Source organism: Pristiophorus japonicus, chromosome X, assembly GCF_044704955.1.
Source record: "Pristiophorus japonicus isolate sPriJap1 chromosome X, sPriJap1.hap1, whole genome shotgun sequence".
NCBI lineage: Eukaryota > Metazoa > Chordata > Chondrichthyes > Pristiophoridae > Pristiophorus > Pristiophorus japonicus.
The window spans coordinates 36,634,026-36,657,539 of record NC_092010.1 but is presented as its reverse complement, the minus strand read 5'-3'; the positions used below and the strand labels follow the sequence as shown (position 1 = coordinate 36,657,539).

General features: G+C 44.4%; 2 protein-coding genes across 3 annotated transcripts in view; one reads left to right on the top strand and one right to left on the bottom strand.

Moving 5' to 3' along the window:
- The first annotated feature begins 4,814 nt into the window (after positions 1-4,814).
- Positions 4,815-7,128, top strand: cox14 (cytochrome c oxidase assembly factor COX14). 2 transcript variants are annotated; one of them, XM_070869639.1, is made up of 2 exons: positions 4,815-4,889; positions 5,729-7,128. In XM_070869639.1, exon 2 carries the CDS (start codon positions 5,739-5,741, stop codon positions 5,901-5,903), a length of 165 nt encoding a protein of 54 aa, XP_070725740.1. In that variant the 5' UTR covers positions 4,815-4,889; positions 5,729-5,738; the 3' UTR covers positions 5,904-7,128. The 2 variants fall into 2 exon arrangements, with proteins under 2 accessions (XP_070725740.1, XP_070725739.1); XM_070869638.1 differs by lacking the exon at positions 4,815-4,889 and adding an exon at positions 4,964-5,589.
- Positions 7,129-11,350: 4,222 nt separating this feature from the next.
- The window catches only part of LOC139240988 (ceramide synthase 6-like), a 108,725-nt gene continuing 96,561 nt past the window's right edge, over positions 11,351-23,514 (bottom strand). Inside the window, exon 10 of the mRNA XM_070869640.1 lies at positions 11,351-17,006. Within this exon, the coding sequence (XP_070725741.1) occupies positions 16,845-17,006 (162 nt within the window). The 3' untranslated portion in view covers positions 11,351-16,844. The remainder of the gene's footprint in view (positions 17,007-23,514) is intronic.

The following is a 23,514-nucleotide window of genomic DNA, read 5'->3' as shown; positions in this document are numbered from 1 at the left end:
GTTATTATTTAAATGGAGAAAAATTACAAAGTGCTGCAGTACAGAGGGACCTGGTGCATGAAACACAAAAGGTTAGTGTGCAGGTACAGCAAATGATTAGGAAGGCTAATGGTATCTTGGCCTTTATTGCAAAGGGGATGGAATATAAAAGCAGGGAAGTCTTGCTACAGTTATTCAAGGTTTTAGTGACGCCACACCTGGAATATTGTGTGCAGTTTTGGTTTCCATATTTAAGAAAGGATATACTTGCTTTGGAGGCAGTTCAGAGAAACATAGAAACATAGAAAATAGATGCAGGAACAGGCCATTCAGCCCTTCTAGCCTGCACCGCCATTCAATGAGTTCATGGCTGAACATGAAACTTCAGTACCCACTTCCTGCTTTCACGCCATACCCCTTGATCCCCCGAGTAGTAAGGACTTCATCTAACTCCCTTTTGAATATATTTGGTGAATTGGCCTCAACTACTTCCTGTGGTAGAGAATTCCACAGGTTCACCACTCTCTGGGTGAAGAAGTTTCTCCTTATCTCGGTCCTAAATGGCTTACCCCTTATCCTTAGACTGTGACCCCTGGTTCTGGACTTCCCCAACATTGGGAACATTCTTCCTGCATCCAACCTGTCCAAACCCGTCAGAATTTTAAACGTTTCTATGAGGTCCCCTCTCACTCTTCTGAACTCCAGTGAATACAAGCCCAGTTGATCCAGTCTTTCTTGATAGGTCAGTCCCACCATCCTGGGAATCAGTCTGGTGAATCTTCGCTGCACTCCCTCAATAGCAAGAATGTCCTTCCTCAAGTTAGGAGACCAAAACTGTACACAATACTCCAGGTGTGGCCTCACCAAGGCCCTGTACAACTGTAGCAACACCTCCCTGCCCCTGTACTCAAATCCCCTCGCTATGAAGGCCAACATGCCATTTGCTTTCTTAACCACCTGCTGTACCTGCATGCCAACCTTCAATGACTGATGTACCATGACACCCAGGTCTCGTTGCACCTTCCCTTTTCCTAATCTGTCACCATTCAGATAATAGTCTGTCTCTCTGTTTTTACCACCAAAGTGGATAACCTCACATTTATCCACATTATACTTCATCTGCCACGCATTTGCCCACTCACCTAACCTATCCAAGTCACTCTGTAGCCTCATAGCATCCTCCTCGCAGCTCACACTGCCACCCAACTTAGTGTCATCTGCAAATTTGGAGATACTACATTTAATCCCCTCGTCTAAATCATTAATGTACAATGTAAACAGCTGGGGCCCCAGCACAGAACCCTGCGGTACCCCACTAGTCACTGCCTGCCATTCCGAAAAGTACCCATTTACTCCTACTCTTTGCTTCCTGTCTGACAACCAGTTCTCAATCCACGTCAGCACACTACCCCCAATCCCATGTGCTTTAACTTTGCACATTAATCTCCTGTGTGGGACCTTGTCGAAAGCCTTCTGAAAGTCCAAATATACCACATCAACTGGTACTCCTTTGTCCACTTTATTGGAAACATCCTCAAAAAATTCCAGAAGATTTGTCAAGCATGATTTCCCTTTCACAAATCCATGCTGACTTGGACCTATCATGTCACCATTTTCAAAATGCGCTGCTATGACATCCTTAATAATTGATTCCATCATTTTACCCACTACTGAGGTCAGGCTGACCGGTCTATAATTCCCTGCTTTCTCTCTCCCTCCTTTTTTAAAAAGTGGGGTTACATTGGCTACCCTCCACTCGATAGGAACTGATCCAGAGTCAATGGAATGTTGGAAAATGACTGTCAATGCATCCGCTATTTCCAAGGCCACCTCCTTAAGTACTCTGGGATGCAGTCCATCAGGCCCTGGGGATTTATCGGCCTTCAATCCCATCAATTTCCCCAACACAATTTCCCGACTAATAAAGATTTCCCTCAGTTCCTCCTCCTTAATAGACCCTCTGACCACTTTTATATCCGGAAGGTTGTTTGTGTCCTCCTTAGTGAATACTGAACCAAAGTACTTGTTCAATTGGTCTGCCATTTCTTTGTTCCCCATTATGACTTCCCCTGATTCTGACTGCAGGGGACCTACGTTTGTCTTTACTAACCTTTTTCTCTTTACATACCTATAGAAACTTTTGCAATCCGCCTTAATGTTCCCTGCAAGCTTCTTCTCGTACTCCATTTTCCCTGCCCTAATCAAACCCTTTGTCCTCCTCTGCTGAGTTCTAAATTTCTCCCAGTCCCCAGGTTCGCTGCTATTTCTGGCCAATTTGTATGCCATTTCCTTGGCTTTAATACTATCCCTGATTTCCCTAGATAGCCACGGTTGAGCCACCTTCCCTTTTTTATTTTTACGCCAGACAGGAATGTACAATTGTTGTAATTCATCCATGCGGTCTCTAAATGTCTGCCATTGCCCATCCACAGTCAACCCCTTAAGTATCATTAGCCAATCTATCTTAGCCAATTCATGCCTCATACCTTCAAAGTTACCCTTCTTTAAGTTCTGGACCATGGTCTCTGAATTAACTGTTTCATTCTCCATCCTAATGCAGAATTCCACCATATTATGGTCACTCTTCCCCAAGGGGCCTCGCACAATGAGATTGCTAATTAATCCTCTCTCATTACACAACACCCAGTCTAAGATGGCCTCCCCCCTAGTTGGTTCCTCGACATATTGGTCTAGAAAACCATCCCTTATGCATTCCAGGAAATCCTCCTCCACCGTATTGCTTCCAGTTTGGCTGGCCCAATCTATGTGCATATTAAAGTCACCCATTATAACTGCTGCACCTTTATTGCATGCACTCCTAATTTCCTGTTTGATGCCCTCCCCAACATCACTACTACTGTTTGGAGGTCTGTACACAACTCCCACTAACGATTTTTGCCCTTTAGTGTTCTGCAGCTCTACCCATATAGATTCCACATCATCCAAGCTAATGTCTTTCCTAACTATTGCATTAATCTCCTCTTTAACCAGCAATGCTACCCCACCTCCTTTTCCTTTTATTCTATCCTTCCTGAATGTTGAATACCCTGGATGTTGAGTTCCCAGCCCTGATCATCCTGGAGCCACGTCTCCGTAATCCCAATCACATCATAGAAGGTTCACTAGGTTGATTCCAGAGATGAGGGGGTTGACTTATGAGGAAAGGTTGAGTAGGTTGGGCCTCTACTCATTGGAATTCAGAAGAATGAGAGGTGATCTTATTGAAACATATAAAATTATGAGGGGCTTGAGAAGGTGGATGCAGAGAGGATATTTCCACTGATGGGGGAGACTAGAACTAGAGGGCATGATCTTAGAATAAGGGACTGCCCATTTAAAACTGAGACGAGGAGGAATTTCTTCTCTCAGAGGGTTGTAAATCTGTGGAATTCGCTGCCTCAGAGAGCTGTGGAAGCTGGGACATTGAATAAATTTAAGACAGAGATAGACAGTTTCTTAACCGATAAGGGAATAAGGGGTTATGGGGAGTGGGCAGGGAAGTGGACCCGAGTCCATGATAGGATCAGCCATGATCGTATTAAATGGCAGAGCAGGCTCATGGGGCTGTATGGCCTACTCCTATTTCTTATGTTCTTATGAAAGTAAAAGCCCATGGGATCCAAGGCAAAGTGGCAAGTTGGATCCAAAATTGGCTCAGAGGCAGGAAGCAAAGGGTAATGGTTGATGGGTGTTTTTGTGACTGGAAGGATGTTTCCAGTGGGGTTCCGCAGGGCTCAGTACTGGGTCCCTTGCTTTTTGTGGTATATATCAATGATCTAGACTTGAATATAGTGGGTATGATTAAGAAGTTTGCAGATGATATAAAAATAGGCTGTGTGGTTGATAATGAAGAGGAAAGCTGCAGACTGCAGGAAGATATCAATCAACTGGTCAGGTGGGCAGAACAGTGGCAAATGGAATTCAATCCGGAGAAGTGTGAGGTAATGCATTTGGGGAGGGCTAACAAGGCAAGGGAATACACATTAAATGGTCAGACAATGAGAAGTGTAGAGGAACAGAGGGACCCGGGAGTGCATGTCCACAGATCCCTGAAGGTAATAGGCCAGGTAGATAAGGTGGTTAAGAAGGCATATGGAATACTTGCCTTTATTAGCCGAGGCATAGAATGCAAGAGCAGGTGGGTTATGCTTGAACTGTATCAAACACTAGTTAGGCCACAGCTGGAGTACTGCGTGCAGTTCTGGTCACCACATTACAGGAAGGATGTGATTGCACTGGAGATGGTACAGAGGAGATTTACGAGGATGTTGCCGGGAGTGGAGAATCTTAACTATGAGGAAAGATTGGATAGGCTGGGTTTGTTTTCCTTGGAATAGAGGAGGCTGAGGGGAGACCTCATTGAGGTGTATAAAATTATGAGGGGCCTGGATAGAGTGGATAGAAAGGGCCTATTTCCCTTAGCAGAGGGGTCAACAACCAGGGGGCATAGATTTAAAGTAATTGGTAGGAGGTTTAGAGGGGAAGTGTTTTCGCCCAGAGGGTGGTGGGGGTCTGGAACTCACTGCCTGAAAGGGTGGTAGAGGCAGAAACCTTCATCACTTTTTAAAAAGTACTTGGAGAGGCTACGGACCGAGAGCTGGAAAGTGGGATTAGGCCGGGTAGCTCTTGGTCGGCCGGCGCGGACACGATGGGCCGAAATGGCCTCCTTCCGTGCTGTAAATTTCTGTGATTCTATGATTAACATAAAGTGCTGGAAATCTGAAATATTAACAGAAAATCTGGAATATTAATAGAACATGCTGGAAGTGTGGAGGTTGAGCAGGGTTTGTGGAGAGGGTTTTAGGGTTAATGTTAAATGTGGAAGCTCTCTCACCTTTGACCTCGCTGCAGTTTATTTCCGCTCTCGAGAGTCTGGCGCAGATTCCGCGGGATTTTCCCTCAGGAACGCGGTAAGTCCCCGGGAAACGCGCCGTGTGTCCGTGTCCGCGGCCGGCGGGGGGCTCCGGGGCCGGGCTGGTTGTGCCCCCGGCGGTGGCTCTGCCCGGGCTCCCGCACGCGCCCCCCGGGCTCAGTCACCGCCGCCGGCCTGGCTTGGATCGGGACCGCGGCCTTGTCCTGGGGCTCGCGGTAATTGAGGCTGTTCGACCGGCGCACAATGTCCCGCGGCGGCGGCGGCTCCCGTCCGCCCCAGTCAGGGAGCGGCTCGGCTTCTGTCCCAGGCCCGTGATAGGATCACTGATCCGGGACATTGAATTGGCCTCAGTACCCTGCCTGTGACGGTGTCGCTAATCCAGGCCACTGCAGTTGGCCTCAGTACCCTGACTGTGATTCTCCCCATTCTCACTGTCTGGGTTCCTGGCTGTTTTAGTGAAGTGATGGAGGGTCTGCACGTTCCCCTGTCCCCTCGAGGGAAGCAGTGAGATCCAGCGCCCGCAGGCATGGATATTGTGGGAGTTAGACTGCCCTGGTTTTGTCTTGTGCTTGTAATATATCTCCTGCCAGTCATTAAAATCAAGATTCATTTTACACACGCACTCTGGCTCCTGAGTATTGCTTTACCAGTGCGCTGTGGATGTGTGCGCACAATCTCTCACACGGGACAGTTGCGGTGCATTCCTGGCGAGGAGCAGACCATTGGAAAGTGAAGCAGTATGTACCAGAAACTCTCACTCGACCCTCCCTCTTGATCAGGAACTGGCGTGCCCTGGCGAGTAGACTGGCAACATTTTGATTCTAGTATTCCCCCACCCCCCAATTAAAATCACTGGTGTATTTATTTGTGTTTCAGCTCTGTCAGAATGATGTCCTCCAAGAGGCTTGCAGACCTGGGTTACAGGATGTTCTCTGGATCAATGATGTTACTGACAGTATACGGTGGTTATCTGTGCAGTGTCCGTGCGTACCGCTACTTCCAGAGAAAAAAGGCCATAAAGGTAGCAGCTGAAGATCAAACCAGTGGCTGAAGGTCTTGCCAGTGAAATGATAAAGGACTAACGGTCATCCCTAACCCGGTAAACAAGTGCCCATGGGACAAAAGTGAATGATGTTTAACATTGAGTATGTAACTACCAGACTTTTGTGAATCAACTGTTATTTAATCCATCCATTAGAAAATTAAGATATGGATAAATTGTTTTGTTTGAAAGTGATTTTTTGCTTTGAGCTTTTTGTGTGATGTAACTTTTGTCATCAGTTTAAGTTTTGACAGCTTAGCTGGCTAATGTTTTTTTAACCAGAATACTGAATTGCAACCTTGGTTCCCTGCACTTGAAACGGTAATACATTTCCACAAATGTTCTTTGAAAAGAATGACCCACCCGAGTAGTTTTAGTTTGGTGTTTGTGATGCATGTCCCCATCACACAATCAAATGTCCTTTTCTGTTACCTTTTCCTCTTCCCACCCCACAATTTTGTTATTGTTGAATGGAACAGAATTGCAATTTAAAATAATTGCCCAAGCAAGCTGGTCTGATATGGAGCCAGACTTGTTCATTTCACACCTAAATATCAGACTAGATGAGCAATCAATCAATCAGTTGCATTTAGAGGCCTGGTTGCTGATCTGTACAGGATCTAGACTGCAGATGCAGAGAGGATTGTGAAGTGACAAGATTATGTCTGCCACAATAAATGTTATTTTTTCTACAGTTAAAACCCACAGTTGCTTTCTCCACCCCCGAAATCAGTACTGCAGGTAGTGGGTGGTATTCTGGGTTTCCCCTCGGTCACTGACTGCCAGTGGAAGAGGAATTTCAGAGCAGACTGCTCGACCAATGAGCCTGCCTGGAAAACTCTTCTACAATGCCAAGGACCGTGGCATACATGAGGTCTATGAAGGACGAATGGCGGCAGGGATCTATTTACTCACTGAAAATCAAATATACAACATTGTAGCCTGCTCCCAAATCTGGAGTATTACTGCTCGTATACAAACACATCAGCACTGGTGTGTATGTGGTGTATTTCACCTAGCTACACAAAATGCAATATTAATTGTACATTTTGATAAATAGCCTTTGAAAGAGCCAGTACAGGCTCGATGGGCCGAATGGCCGCCTCCTGTGCTGTACTATTCTATAGTTCCAGAAGTATTAGTGTCCAAGTAATCATTTATGTGCAGGTTCGATGGCAAGGCTTGTAATTAATTGGCTTTAAACCTTTTGATTAAAAAGCTCCCCACCCTCAAAGCAGACTTGCTCATGTTCTGTGGTCTCCAGTCACCCTTTTACCTTAATATTCGTGAGTCCTTGCAGTTTTAGTTGTGATAAAGGGTACAATCCAAAATATTAACCTGCTGCTTTATAATGCTGCCTGACCTGTGTATTGCCAGCGTTTTCTGTTTTCACAATTTATTGCAGCTACCACTCACTTTAAAAATAAAAAGCACTCTGGGAGGGAGGGGAAAGGACCTGAAAAGTGGAACAGAAAATACAGAGGAGCTGAATCCCTGCGAGCACAATTCAAATCTGAGATAGCGTCAACTGCACAACATCACTATGCCCAAAGCCCCCTGCTGGTTAAGCTTTCAATAACAAAGCAGATGATTTTCTAAACTTGCCTTTTTCCTCAAAGTAAATGTTATATTAAATCAATCAGCCAGGTCACAAAATCTACCTAAAAGTCTAACCCACTGCCATGATGGGGGGGGGGGCGATTTAGATTCTGAATTTCATGGACAGAAGTTCATGAAAGCCCTGTGGCTCAGTGGGCAGCACCCTTGCCTTGGAGTCAGAAGGTTGTGGGTTCAAGTCCCACTCCAGGGGCTTGAGCACATAAATCTAGGCTGACAGTCCAGTCCAGTGCTGCACTGTCAGAGGTACTATCTTTCGGGTGAGATGTTAAACCGAGGCTCCGTGTGCTCTCTCAGGTGGATGTAAAAGATCTCATGGCCCCTTCAAGGGAGTTATCCCTGGTGTCAGTGTGAGGTCATGCACTTTGGCCGGAAAAAAAAAATCAAAGAGCAAGCCATTATTTAAATGGATGACAGATTGCAAAGTGCTGCAGTACAGCGGGACCTGGGGGTACTTGTGCATGAAACACAAAAGGATGATAGTATGTAGGTACACCAAGTGATCAGGAAGGCCAATGGTATCTTGGTCTTTATTGCAAAGGGGATGGAGTATAAAAGCAGGGAAGTGTTGTTACAGCTGTACAGGGTATTGGTGAGGCCACACCTGGAGTACTGCGTGCAGTTTTGGTTTCCATATTTACAAAAGGATATACTTGCTTTGGAGGCAGTTCAGAGAAGGTTCACTAGGTTGATTCCGGGGATGAGGGGGTTGACTTATGAAGGTAGGTTGGGCCTCTACTCATTGGAATTCAGAAGAATGAGAGGTGATCTTATCAAAACATATAAGATTATGAGGGGACTTGACAAGGTGGATGCAGAGAGGATGTTTCCACTGATGGGGGAGACTAGAACTGGAAGGCATGATCTTAGAATAAAGGGCCGCCCATTTAAAACAGAGATGGAGGAGAAATTTCTTCTCAGAGGGTTGTGAATCTGTGGGATTTGCTGCCTCAGAGCTGTGGCAGCTGGGACATTGAATAAATTTAAGACCGAAATAGAGTTTCTTAAACGATAAAGGGTTGTGGGGAGCGGGCAGGGAAGTGGAGCTGAGTCCATGATCGGCTCAGCCATGATCTTATTGAATGGCGGAGCAGGCTCGAGGGGCCATATGGCCGACTCCTGCTCCGATTTCTTATGTCCTGAGGCCAATATTTATCCCTGAATCAACATCACAAACAGATTATCTGGTCATCACCACATTGTGGCAAATTAGCTGCTGTGTTTTCTAGCACTGTACTTCATTGGCTGCACAGTGCTTTGGGACATCCAGTGGGCATGAAAGGCACTACAAAGCTGAACTGACTTTGTATTACATCTAAAAGGCTTGTGCATTTACACTTGTCCCAATTCACATTAACTAGCAACTTGGCTTTCAAACATAGACTCAGAGTGTCAGTCAACTGTGCGAAATGAAATTCAATTTAAAATATTTAATGACACCTTTATTGCAGTGTATCCAGTAAAAAAAACATTGAATGAACAACAAACAGAAGAATCTCCCCCAACACATCCACAGCTTGTCATCTTGCAAACATTAGTCTGTATTGACAGAAATTTTGATGCATTGATTTAAAATGCAAGACAAAGTTTATTTTGGTAATTATTAATTAAAGGTTGTCCTCTCCCCATAGTCATTCCCGTTGCTAAAGCCGCTCAGATCTAATCACTGGGGTGTTTGTGGCTCAGCACTGCCTCCTTCTGGCCCAAAGAGCCTCCTCTCAATATTTTCCATCCTGTCCCTGGCTGGGACTGAAAAACTCAGCCACCACGCTGCAGGGTTTGTCTGAAAAAAGCACAATAAAGCTGGAAAGTAACATTCTACAGTAATAGTAACAGAGCAACATGAAAACAAACCAAAACACAGGGGTGCCTCATCCAACAAAACAATCTTGAACGACAAAGCCCCATTGGCATTCCCCCCGTGCATCAGTTCAGGCACCCATTGTAGTCAATCACTTGAAACCGTCCGACAGCAAGATAGGGAGTCTCACCCAAAGATGCTTTTGAGACACTCTGAACAATTAGCACCTCCCCATAAAAAACAAATTCTCCAGGAAGTCCATTTTCTTGACTCCAGGGTGGTGGTGGGTGCTGTGTTCTCGCTCACTCCCCTCACTAGGGTACAGTTTCACACTATGTACCCACCCTCCAGTGTCGCACACAACTAGCCATTCTTCACGCACAGGAATATCCAGCTGGGATCAAAGGTTATCCATTAACTAGCTGTTTTCCTTGGTCTCCTTCATAGGCCAGAAAGACACCAGTTGTCGTGCCCCCCATAACAAGATCAGCAAACTCACCACCGACCAGTGATTGAACCTGGTCTGTATGTCTCAGTTCCACACCAGGTAGTAATGTCACCAACGGAGTCATTCGGGTTTCTTTTTATTGAAGAAAAGGACATAATCAGCTAATGTCATTGGTTCATTCAATTTTAGATCAATTTGGGTTTTTTTTTAAATTTCTGGCACCTCGCAGCAGACTCCAGTGGGGAGTCATTGATGCCACGATACCAGCACTGAAAAATCAACGATTAGAACATAATTGCTGCGAGTTTATTCAGTGCTAAACCACAGTTGACTACCATGAAACAGCACAGCCAGAATTATAACAAACTAACAGGAGGTAAATATTACACATCATGTACAGTTATCTCTCAAATACCTTTACACATTCCATTACTGGATGATGACTGGTCCAGTGTGGCATTCCAAAAATAAAAAAAATTAATCTATTCAACAGAATGATGTAAATTGAAAATCTTTTAATAAAGTAAGCAATGTTATATAGACGAAGTCACTTTATTCAAAATGCTATCCAGTTTGCAATTTTGAAATCAACGCCATTGTATTTCAGTGATCGCCAGCACAGCCAGAGGATCCACTGGTCTTAACTCAATCCCAGCTTTTCCAGCCTGCACACATTTTGTTGCATTACACAGCAAGCATCAGTGTAATCGACCTGAATCAGATTCTTTATACATAGAATAATGACTTGGATCTTTGCAGTGGTATCAGTGCCAGTGTGGGCACAATAGTGGCATAGCACAAGTGCTGGGTCATGCCCAGAACTAAAAAAATGGCTCGAGTGCATTCCTGGAACAACAATGACTTTGTATAATATATAAAGGGTACTTTTTTCCCCTTCCCAACCCCACAAGCTAAAGAAAAACCAATGGGAGTCACACCCTGGGTGACTTGACTCGACAGCGGAGCCAGACATTGGTAATCAACTGGCATGTAGTAACAGATACCAAAATTAAAGAATAAAAGTAGACATATTCTGTCACACAATCGTGCCAGTTACAAGGGCATCAAAGGGTGCTGAGGAAACTTGTAGATAATACAATGCAGTGAGTTCTGTATCTCACTGTAAAGTTGAAAATATCCTAATACTTGAGCCATGTGATACAATAACCAACATGCATCTGCTTAGGTCACAAAACACATTGATATACACTTGCTGACATCATTCATGTCAGTGAACTTGGCAAGTCCTCCAGAGAATGTGTGGAAGTTAAGGTCATGGGAATTTTTCAGTATTCAAACAAAAATAAACACACACACAAAATAATAAATGGTTGGAGGAGAGTTACGAGGCTCAGGTGAAGTCCGAAACTACGAGAATGTAGGGAGACAGTAATTCAGACTTGGGATAAGAACAGAGAATGCTGGAAATACTCAGCGGGTCAGGCAGCATCTGATGAGAGAGAGAGAAGCAGAGTTAACCTTTCAGGTCGATGGCCTCTCGGCAGAGCTGTCATCAGTTCTGACGAAGGGTCATCGACTTGAAATGTTAACTCTGTTTCTCTCTCCACATATGCTGCCTGACCTGCTGAGTATTTCCAGCATTTTCTGTTCTTATTTCAGGTTGCCAGCATCCGCAGGATTTTGCTTTTGTATTAATTCAGACTTGGGTTTGCCTCCCAATCCCCTCCAATTAGCAGAACTCCGATTTAATTATTTCCTTAAGCTCAGACATTTACAATAGTCAGCAGTTTAATAAAAAAATACAAAATGCAATGAGAACCATTGAGACTGAAAGGGTACTAAAAGAAAAGAGACACACACTGAAGGTTATAGCATCACCTGACTGCTACTGCAATAACTCCCCTCCCTTGTACAACTCAGCAACATTCTGTACATGCATTATAAAAAAAAAAAGATAGAAGGGATTTGACAGAAAACATCATTTTTGAGGTGGGGGAGGGATAAAAAAGTTTTTTCAAGTACAATTCTCTTCTTCCTCCCAAAAGACTGCTTGAGCAAGGATATACATCTATCTTTCCTCAGAGGGGAGACATTTAGTTGTGTCAGTCTACAGTCGGTCTAGCAGGCCTGCTAAAGCAGGCTCCCCAGCCAGAACACATCGATTAGGGATCTGATGGATCTACTCCAAAAGCTTAGTACCAAGCAAGGACGAAGCTGATCTAGCAGCCCGCCTTGAATTAAACCAGAAATACATCCTCTCATTGGGTCTTCTCTAGCTCAACAAAAACACATACAAGTCTGCTTTTGCACTGATTAAAAAAAAGATTTCCTTGCAGACAGGATATATACCAAATTTAGAAGTATTTTGGGGAGTACTTCACACTGAAAGTACTTTACGCTCTCCCCCTGAATGACGTTCCCCTTTACAAACACAGTCCATGCCTTTGGGCGACATTTCTGCTGGCCGATCTCATTTCAGCAGCCTGGTGTTGTGGTTTAAACCGATTCAGTTTTGGTGATGACACTTTCACCAGTGCCGATGGAGATTACAATGTAGAATGCATACAATTCAAGCCTCACTACATCATGACAGAATTCAAATGCCCTCGAGTATACAGGTACAGTACTAGGGTCTCGTACTCCCACCCACCTCTCCGTTAGGCTATCCACGAACCGACCTAGCAGCACCACTTTTATTTACAGTTCAAGATAAACCAGAGTATGGGGATTTGCTGCAATATAACCCAGAGTGAAATGCTACAAGTATACCATAACACTACCTTCATAAATCTGAAAGGGAGGGGGGGGGAGGGGATGGTTATGGAATTTCAACATCATTGGGAGGTTGTATATTTCAGGGAACTTCTGCCCTTTACAGTGTATTCACTTTATACCCCATGTACTGAAGATTAAATTATTTAAGAACCATTTTGTGACACTTGTGAACCTGGTTGGCAGAAGGCCACGCCATGTGAGAAAAAGAATCCCGAGTACATGGGGGAAGAGTGGATTAGAACATGTACTTTAATAATGAATGTGTGTTCAGAACAAGACCATTTAAAGTGCAGCCTTGACAAACAGACAACATGTACGTAGAACCAGTGGTCAGCACCAAGTTCTGGCCAAGCGTCACTTGGATCTCCCACAATCCCCTGCAGTCTGTCAGCAAGAGCAATGCCAGATGGGAAGAATTTTTAGGCAGATTCAAAAAATAATTGTTTGGTGGGTCAAACAGTATGGAACTCACTCCAGTCACATTTTCTGTAGGAAAAAAAAAGGCAAAGTCCTTTGAAGATTCCAGACTGGCAGCTTTATGGTCATTCCACATTAGGGCCCTTTCAACATGCTTCACATTGTAGAAATCAACGCAAACTAGACACGGAGGTCACATCCTTAAAGAAGGCACGTCGGCCTGTAGGGTTTAAATACAACACAAGCCACTCAAGACAAATTGAACTTACAAACAACATTCTCTCTCTTCCCCAAAGTATAAACCCATGGTTGCTGCATAAACCATGTTCTAAAATAAATCTTGCTCAGTTTTAGACCAACATTTTAACCCACATAATTTCAAAATAAAATCCCTCCCTGTATCCCTTCTATAACCTCAAGAGCCCAATAGCCAAATCACCGATAGGGTCTCGGTGCTCAACAGTCCAAGTCTCCGGATCAGGTAGTAGCGGTGAGTTACACTGCTTGTTACAAGAAAGAATAACGTGTGGCTGCAAGTGATTACAATTAAATCTTCAGCTCTGAACTCGAATGACATGGTTTACAAGAAAATATCGAGGGCTTCAGATTACTTAAGCAATAGGGATGATTATATCCTTTTAGCAAACTTCAGTACCTAACAGTGCCAATTAAATTCAGAATTTTACCCTGTTCTTTGCCACAGACCTATGTTTAGACACAGTGAGCACTGGGCAGTAATGCACAGCACCAGGTTGGAGATTCAGTCCACCAGCCAGCCATCATCAATTTGAGCTGTCAGGCGAGAAGTCATCAGGCTGTGATGTCACCGTGTCTGGGAGGTGGGAGGTGGGGGGTGGGGGGAGAGTGTATAGAGGAGCAGTACCCTATACCTCCAAGTAACCAACGGTATTGGTGGAGGTTTGCAAAGACAATTACTCAAAAAGTCTCCCGTTTCCAAATGAAGGGATTGGGGAGGAAAGAGGAGAAAGACAAAAAGGAAGGAGAGAGTGCAAGAAAGGCAAGCAACAATCCCTTAACTCAGAACACTTCAGACACCAGCCTTCTCGGTTTACTGCCCCATTGCTTGAACAACGTGGACACAGCATTTGGCCAGGAGTCATGTTTATATTGTGCTCTCCTGCGCTTTAAAAATAACAATCGATCTGACTTAATAGCAGAGTGTGTAGGGGAGATAATTACGAAGCAAGTGTCCGCATACAAATAGATACCAAAACCCTTACAAACCATCTTCAACACTGTTGGCACAGTGACTTCATTAGTGTACTGGCCCTGTACATTAGCTGTGCTACAGGCCATCTTTAAATCATGCTGTCACACACTCCATTAGTGAACAGGATGTATCTATTTCCACCAACACATCTGACCAACACTTTACCACAGCGGGAAAAAAAGCTTGGCAGAGATCTATCCCTCAGAGATGAATGTTATCCCCGGCAACAATGAAGGAAGGTCTCGAGGGCGGGCGAAGCCCCCGATAGCTGTTGGACAGCTTGGTGGTGATGATGATTTGGTAATGCGCCATTAAAAGCAAGAAAGGCCCAGGTTTGATCCCTGGTCTGTGCGGAGTCAGCAGATCTCGGCCAAATTAGCAGAGGGGGCACTGCAACTGGCTTCAGTGTCCAGGCTAGAGGGGGGGAGGGGGCGGGGAAGCAGGGTTCTCTGTTCCGAACTGCTCTTCCAGTGACCCCTGCATGTGGACAGCAGGCAAGGTCAAAGTTGGTGGAGGGGGCGGGGGGAAAGAGAGGGGAGGAGAGCATTGCAGCCGAACCCAGGAGGTCCAGGCAAGAAATGGGACTACTTGGGAGACATCGCAAGGGGCTGCTCGCACCCATGGAACAACGTCCCAGCTTCAGGACAGAATAAATCAGTGAGCAGAAATGAAGAATGGACGAGGAAAGGTTGCTCCGAACGTCAACTACAGACTGACCATTTGAACTTTGACCTCAGCCCTCCCCAAAACACAGCGTCATTGGCAGGAGTTGTGGGCGCAACCACGCTCACCTTCCCACTTTCTCAGCTGTAGTTTAACAGAACAGCTTGGGGGGGGGGGGGGGGGGAAATAAAAGGAGGATTTTAGTCTTAGGTAAAAATTTAAAATTTGAAGAGGAAAAAGCTAAAGAATCTTGCGAGGGTAGGGTGGGAACAACAAATTCGAACATTGATTCTGGGCTTCCAGAGCCTGATTCTGAATGTTGTTTTAAACTTAAGAAAAATACACCAAATGACATTGTATAATGTTTCACAATGTCTTTAAAATAAAAATAAAAATACAGGGCTCAGAAATTCAACTCACAAACATTTCTTTCAATCTCCCTTGTACCAGTATTTACCACTAGGATCTCCACAGAACCGTCATAGGTAAAGACAACTGATTTTTCCTTTCAAGACAAAACAGTTTGCGTAGCTGAAACTACGGCACACAAAAAAAATTGAATTTTTTTTTGTTTAAAGTTTAAAAAAGACAAACTGCAACTTGTAAACAAACCTTTGGGAACAAATTCTCCTTCGAGACAACCTTCGTGGAGCGAGACCCGTTAACAGCTATTGCAGGAAATCTGGAAACGTTTAAAAGCAGTCGTGTTTCCAGGAACACACCAGGGCTCAGTAAGCCCCAGCAACATCGTCCAACACTGTCTCTAAAAAATCAGAGACATAGTCAACGTAATTAAAAGAAACAATTTAGTCTGACTCACTGAGCTTTAAGTTTGACTGGAACCTAACCAGCCCAAAAAAATACATGACAATCTTTGCTTTCCTACAAGAGGAATGGAAATGTAGGGCCTTTCTAACTTTTTAACCTTGAGCCATCACCCGGGGGGAGGATTTAGTTTTCAATCCCTCCCCATCAATAAAAACAAAATAATTTACTTCAGGAGGATCGCCTCCTTTTGCTGCTCAAAACAGAAAGGGATCATCATCGTCACTTCAATCCACTGCCGGCTGTAGACGGCCCAATTTCAGCAATGTAAGTCAGCTGCAAACCAGATAGTGTACAAATGGAATTACTGGGTGTTAAACAGAAACAAATGAACTGACCACGCAAACTACCATATAGAGGCGAACAGGGAAACTCCCTCCCTCAGTATCCAATTTCTAAAGAGGGTTTACAACACACACACACACACACACACAGCTACTCGCTAGAACCTAGTGTTTTAATACAAAGCTGTGCTTCAATACTTGGGTCAACAGTGGAACACCACCACAAAATGACAATTTGGAACCCTGCCCATAACTCCTGATTCTTTGGGTTTACAGATTACTCAATTCCTTTAGATAAAATACCCAACATGCCAAGGATGGCAAGGATTCAAACACCAACCAAATGAACACCAACAAACCCTTCCATCTGAAGTTGCCTGCTTGACTCTTTCAATGAATTTGAACCCCCATCCCCCATACCCACCCAAGACTGACTACACAATCCTCTGTTTCATTGGCCTTCCGTCTCGCTCACTCGGCTCGATGTCTGTTCACTTTTGCGCCAACGAATTACAAAATATAGGACGAGGAAACACGACAATAACACAGGCCTGAAATGTAAACCACACCTTTAGCAATTCGACAAATTGCACAAAACCCATTTAAAGCACTGCAGGCTGTTAAAATGGAATCAGACGGGTCGATTAGAATCCACAGTCTAAGCTCCATCCATTCCTATTTAACACCGCACCTCAATTTCTCATATTGCTAAAGCACATAGAACAAACAAAAAAAAGAAAAATGCCTGTGTGCTTTGCCGGTGTAGGTTACTGAGCAGGCAGCCTGTCTCAGATCCCTTGCAGCAACACCCAGTTTATTTCTGATTTTTTTTTTAAATAAAAACTGTCCAGTGCTCAGTTAGTTGTTTTCTGTAAGGTTGTCCCCGGTCACTGCCTAACCCACGTTACACAGTTCACGGAGACAGCATCTAATGGTCCCCCGCCCATGCTCCAGTGGTTAGGTGCCCGTTAGTCCCATTCGTGCTGTTGGCTCCTTTGCAGGGACTGTGGTGATGGAGTTTTGTGCCATTAGTCATGGAATCGTCATCATCGGAGCTGCTCTCAATGTCACTGCGATCATCCTTAGAGACCTGGATTGAAGAGAAAAAGTGAGGTTATATTTACGCACCATTAGATAGCGATGCACTTTGCCTCCTCGGCCATCGCTAACATTTTCAAAGCTGGAATCGTACAACCAAAACACAGCTGTCATTTGGGCCAAACTAGTGTCTCCCCACCCAGTGCAGCACCACATAAGAATTAGGAGCAGGAGTTGGCCATTCAGCCCCTCGAGCCTACTCCGCCATTCAATAAGATCGTGGCTGATCTTCGATCTCAACTCCACTTTCCCGCCCGATCCCCATATCCCTTAGTGACCCAAAAATCTAGCGATCTCAGCCTTGAATATAGTCAAAGACTCCACAGCCCTCTGGGGTAGAGAATTCCAGAGATTCACCACCCTCTGAGTGAATGTGGCATATTTGGAGTACCAGAAGGCATTCGATAAGGTGCCACATAAAAGGTTACTGCACAAGATATAAGCTCACGGGGTTAGAGGTAATATATTAGTATGGATAGAGGATTAGTTAACTAACAGAAAACAGAGAATCGGGATAAATGGGTCATTTTCCGGTTGGCAAACATTGACTAATGGGGTGCCGCAGGGATCAGTGCTGGGTCCTCAACTATTTACAATCTAGATTAATGACTTGGATGAAGTGACCAAGTTTAATGTAGCCAAGTTTGCTGATCATACAAAGATGGGTGGGAAAACAAATTGTGAGGAGGACACAAAAAAAAAAATCTGCAAAGGGATTTAGACAGGCTAAGTGAGTGGGCAAAAATTTGGCAGATGGAGTATAATGTGGGAAAATGTGAGGTTATCCACTTTGGCAGAAAAAAAATATAGAAAATCAAATTACAATTTCAATGGAAGAAAAATTGCAAAGTGTTGCAGTACAGAAGGACCTGGGGGTCCTTGTGCATGAAACACAAAAAGTTAGTATGTAGGTATAGCAAGTAATCAGGAAGGCAAATGGAATGTTGCCATTTATTGCAAGGGGGATAGAGTATAAAAGCAGATAAGTCCTGCTACAACTGTACAGGGTATTGGTGAGGCCACACCTGGAGTACTGCGTACAGTTTTGGTCTCCGTATTTAAGGAAGGATATACTTACATTGGAGGCTGTTCAGAGAAGGTTCACTAGGTTGATTCCGAGATGAGGAGGTTGACTTATGAAGATAGGTTGAGTAGGCTGGCTCTATGCACATTGGAGTTCAGAAGAATGAAGTGTGATTTTATTGAAACATACAAGATAATGAGGGGGCTCGACAAGGTGGATGCAGAGAGGATATTTCCACTCATAGGAGAAACTAAAACTAGGGGGCATAGTCTCAGAATAAGGGTCTACCCATTTAAAACTGAGATGAGGAGGAATTTCTTCTCTCAGAAGGTTGTAAATCCACAGAATTCTCTGCCCCAGAGGGCTGTGGAGGCTGGGTCATTGAATATATTTAAGGCGGAGAGAGACAGATTTTTGAGCGATAAAGGAATAAAGGGTTATGGGGAGCGGGCAGGGAAGTGGAACTGAGTCCATGATCAGATCAGCCATGATCTTATTGAATGACGGAGCAGGCTCGAGGGGCCAAATGGCCTACTCCTGCTTCCTATTTCTCATGTTCTTATGAAGACGTTTCTCCTCATCTCAGTCCGAAATGGCCGACCTCTTCTGAGACTGTGACCCCTGGTTCTAGACTCCTCAGCCAGAGGAAACATCCTCCCTGCATCTACCCTGTCAAGCCCTATAAGAATTGTGTATGTTTTAATAAGATCACCTCTCATTTTTCTAAACTCTAGAGAATATAGGCCTAATCTACTCAGTCTCGCCTCATGGAACAATCCCCCCATCCCAGGAATCAGTATGGTGAACCTTTGTTGCACTCCCTCTATGGCAAGTATAAACTTCCTTAGGGAAGGACAGTGTACACAATACTCCAGGTGAGGTCTCACCAGGGCGCTATATAATTGCAGTCTTTACTCTTACTCATTTACACACAGGGTCAGGTTAGTGGTCTGGGCTAATTCTCTACAAGACAAGTTCCTGATCACAGCAGGTCCATGCTGGGAAGGTGCCGAGTTAAGCTCGAGGCAAGGCTTCCCCCTCCCCAAAACAGAGCAGAGAAAGAAAGGCGACGAGTCACCCTGGACATTTTCAATCCCCCAGCACTGGTCCCACTGAGCAATATGTCACCATCGACTCTGGGAATGGTGCACATGATCAGAAAGCTCAAGGAGGGGTGGGATTAACTGAAAAAACACATCAAAAGAAAAACAATTAAACTATTGAACATCGACAGGGAAAAGGATAAACTTAAACCTGGTTCCCGCTTTCAAGATTCCCATAATGCAGAGCTGCTACATTCAGAAGTTAAGAATTGTAAAATTGAATTCCTATTAATCTTTCAATGGACTTCTGCAGAACTGTATTTCCCAGGCCGCCGCAGAGAGCATGTAGCTGCTTTCTCCGACTGGGGCGTTTGTCCAGCAGATGGTTGGAGGTGATCGCTAGTGACCGAGTGGTGATATCGTGATGGCCTCCTGTGGGGGGAGGATTTGGCTTCAGGCTGTGGCAGCATGACAGTAATCAGAAGCTCAGTGGAGTGGAGAGTGAAAGAGATTTGAAGCTGTATTCATCTACTCTGTGGTGCCATCCATTAGCTCCAGACCCCTACCCGCAGACTCTCAATAAAAATCCAGCTTCTCGCCAGTAAATCACTAAATACATTCTCGTATTAGGACTCTGCAAAAGGCTCGGTATGCAAGGTAAAGTGGTTAAAAACAAAGGAAAATACCTTCTCCTGGACAGGGATGAATTGCCTTCACACTTAATTGTAGAATAAATCTGACTAGAGTCAGAACTCAATGTTAATAAATAACAAAACTATGCATAAGTAAATTAAAGAGAGTCTCACCATCAGGATCCCTTTTAAAAATTGCACAATTGAAAACCAAGATTAAACTTTTATTCTGTTCAATTTAAATTTGTGTGTTTGAATTTGCAAGCACCGATGACATCGGGGAACCTTGCAAGAGCTACCAAGTCTAACTTTGAGGGACTTGGGCTGTTCTTCAGCAAAGGGGGTCCTTGCAAAACGACATTAATTCAGCTCCCTTTACTGTGCTTGGCCTCAAACAAAAAAAAAAGGAATGAAGGAATTTCTTTTCTCAGAGGGTCGTGAATCTTTGGAATTCTCTACCCCAGAGAGTAGTGGAGGCTGGGTCTTTGAATATATTTAAGGTGGAGACAGATTTTTGAACGATAAAGGGAGTCAAGGGTTATGGGGAGTGGACAGGGAAGTGGAGTTGAGGTCAGGATCAGATCAGCCATGATACTGAATGGCGGAGCAGGCTCGAGGGGCAGTATGGCCGACTCCTGCTTCTATTTCTTATGTTTTTATGTAACGAGACAGAATGTCAAAAGAAATGAAATCAGACTTCTTTGTAAATACTGCAAATTTTAAAGAAGTAAAACCAATGGAGAGACTGCCTCTGAAATAAACTTGTGGTTTTCTGGTGAGGTTGCAGGACCAGCAAGGTATGCATATACAGCACTGACACTCTTTAAAAAGGAAGGGCACTCTTCCACTAGACATGCTTGGGTGTTAAGGGCAGGTCAACTTTGGGCCGCTTTCACACCCTTTTAACTCAGTCATAAAAGTTAGGTACTGGTGTGATGGGAGGCCCTGATGTTCTGCTGCCAGACTTGGCAAAGTTAAACTCTCTATTGCAGAAGTCACTAGTATCATAGGTTCATAATCTGTAGCATTCTCCCCAAATGTAATAGCTTTGGTAAATGCCTGTATTGTTCTGTGGGATTTCAGTCTCCAACAGCTGCTCCCATTTTATATTTTGGCTTTATTTTTTTCCCCCTTAAAAAGGACAATGGTCCCGAGCCGATGCTGCTCGTCTCCTAGCAACCATGTCACAGCAGCAGAGGCCCCCCCCACCCCCCAATGCTCTTTTCCTTTCGAACACAGGGCTGCGAGGCCCAGGGTGACCCCTCCCAGGGAAGAACAGCCAGCAATTGCCAGCCGAGAGCTTGAGTGGATGCTTTACTCCAGAGCCTCTGCCAGCGATGCTTTGTAACACATTGCTCGAAGTGCCAGTGTCCCAGGGCAATATGCCCTCGGAATATTGACTATGCCCTATTGACCAGGAGTGGCTAGCTCCTCCTCTGTCCCCAGTGGCTCAGCTAAGATTACTGGGAATCCTGGTATTTGAAATCATTATAGGCAGTCCCTCGAAAAATCGAGGAAGACTTGCTTCCACTCTAAAAGTGAGTTCTCAGGTGACTGTTCCACCTGTGACAGAGGCGGTCATTCCTGTATTGGACTGCTCAGACAGTTGTTGAGGGAAAAGGTGGGGAGTCTGGTTTGCCGCACGCACCTTCTGCTGCCTGCGCTTGGTTTCTGCATGCTCTTGGCGACGAGACTCGTCGCAACACCAGCCCAAAACCCAGGAACATATAATCCTTTGCAGAATAGGGAGACGAAGCCAGTTTTCCAAAAGATGAAGTTGAATCAGACCATTTAAAAAAATATATATAATTTAGTCACAAAGTCCAAATCGACTTTGGAGCAAATCCGGGAGGTTTGTAAGGCAGAAGTCTGTAATAAGTCAGCTTCAGCTTGCTTTTAGGCAGAATGCGGAACAGAAAGGTCATAAAAACAGTTTGCAACTCAAAACCCTCATTAATTCATGTCACCGCTGGCTCCTGAAAGGGCAAACAGCAACCACAGCAAATCGTTAAGCAGTACACAGACTCCCTGCTATTTGGTACTTTCCACCATTGTTGCAATTCCAAGATAACCCAGCAGGTGGCACCATAAAACTGGTCAACAGTACAGTGGGCAACACTGCAAAGAAATCAAGCCCCAGGAGTCAGCATCTCAGAAGTTGCTTTGAATAAAACTAGGTACAACAATTGCTTTGAATAAAACTAGGTACAACAAAAGATCCTGTTTGTGGGAAGTGGTCCCGTTCCCCACACCCGCTGATATTTGTAACTCTGCTCTTGGGTCATCCTGCCTCCAAGAACACGTGTTTCTGGTTTGCTGGTGACTGACTGAATATCAACGCAGCGCCTGTTATAAGCAATCGGAAAACTCATTGCAAAATGTCCTGGTTTGCACATGAAGCACAATCGCCCAGTTTCTAAGGAATGAATGCTTCATGTATTTTCTTCATAAATAAGAAAAGAGTTAATGTTGGAACTTCCAACGCAACGGAAGGGAAACTTTACAACAAAAAAAAATCACTTCAGAAAAGAATCTGCTCCAGTTCCTGAAAGCTATCTTTAGAACAGCGAAGTTACCACCTCGCAAAAAATGTGTTTTAAATGTAAAAACATATATAGTCTGTGCATAACAATCAATAAAAATGTGGTAATGTTAAATTATGGCAGAGGGCTCTGTATCTAATCGCATGCCAATATACCACAGCCAAAAGGCTTGCACACACATCATCTAGTTTTGGATGAGCAAATTTTTGAGATGCAGGCACCAAGCACAAAACTATTGATTATAAAAAGAGATGCATAAAACATCGGTAGCTTACCAACCCTGTTAGACAACAGCTGGGATACGATGTGCCTTTGGGAGACTTGCTCCTTTTGAAGAGCTAAGGAGGGTCTATTCATTAATACAGTACAAGTCATGTTTTTTTAAATTTCAGAAATACAGGTCGACATTTAGTACAGGAAGGGTAAAGGTCAAAGGTGAAGCAAAGGAACGTCATGAATTTATTAGGACACAGGTTCAATCGCCGAGCTGACATGTTGTTGGTCTAGGATAGGTCACAGTGGGGAGCAGCAGCCAGGCTCGGCCCAATGGGGGGGGGGGGGGGGGGGGAGGGAGGAGATGGGGCTGTCACCCCCATCTGTACTCAGGCAGCACAGGAAACAGGGGATAGAACAGAGGGATGGACATCCCCACATAAAATTGTAAGTTACTGCAAAGGTACCTTTCTCTATCCCCTCCCACTCGGCAAATATTTATGCTGGTGCATTAAGTTCTTGCAATCCAGATTAAATAAAATTATCTTTTTAAAAAAAAAAGCAGCCTAGTTTCATTTGTTAGCAATGTTAACAGATACTTAGATCACATTTAGAAACCTCGGGATTTCCACTTTTCCCTGTCACCAACACACTATTTGTTTTGGGGTGGGGGGGAAAGAGGGAGATTTCCTTTGGTAAAGTTGAACGTTAAAACAGCTTCTTTTCTGGAATGGCAGCAGATTAAACCAGCTGGCCAGTGCTTTCACTAGTTCAAGGCCCATTGGTTCAAATGACACTGGATTGGTGGCTGCACAATACAGACAGATCACCTGGTGAGTTTAAACACCTAAAGAGAACCAAGAACTGAAAGAACGGGTGAAGAAGAAATGGTGCACATGTCCCAACAAAACAGGCACCCTTTCCATTGTAAAGACATCACTGGAAAAGCTTTCTTTGCTTCTGTAACTCTCCATCACTTGTACACGTGCTGCCCAATAGTGCTGGAAGCATGGGGGAATGAGTCAGAAGGGAGGTAACGAATCGC

What these genes read in the sequence shown, in the direction of transcription:
- cox14 (XM_070869638.1), top strand. Translation starts at nt 5,513, where the DNA reads ATGTGTGCGCACAATCTCTCACACGGGACAGTTGCGGTGCATTCCTGG. An exon ending in GACCATTGGAAAGTGAAGCA is followed by an intron (nt 5,590 to 5,728) that starts GTATGTACCAGA and finishes TTTGTGTTTCAG; the next exon opens with CTCTGTCAGAATGATGTCCT.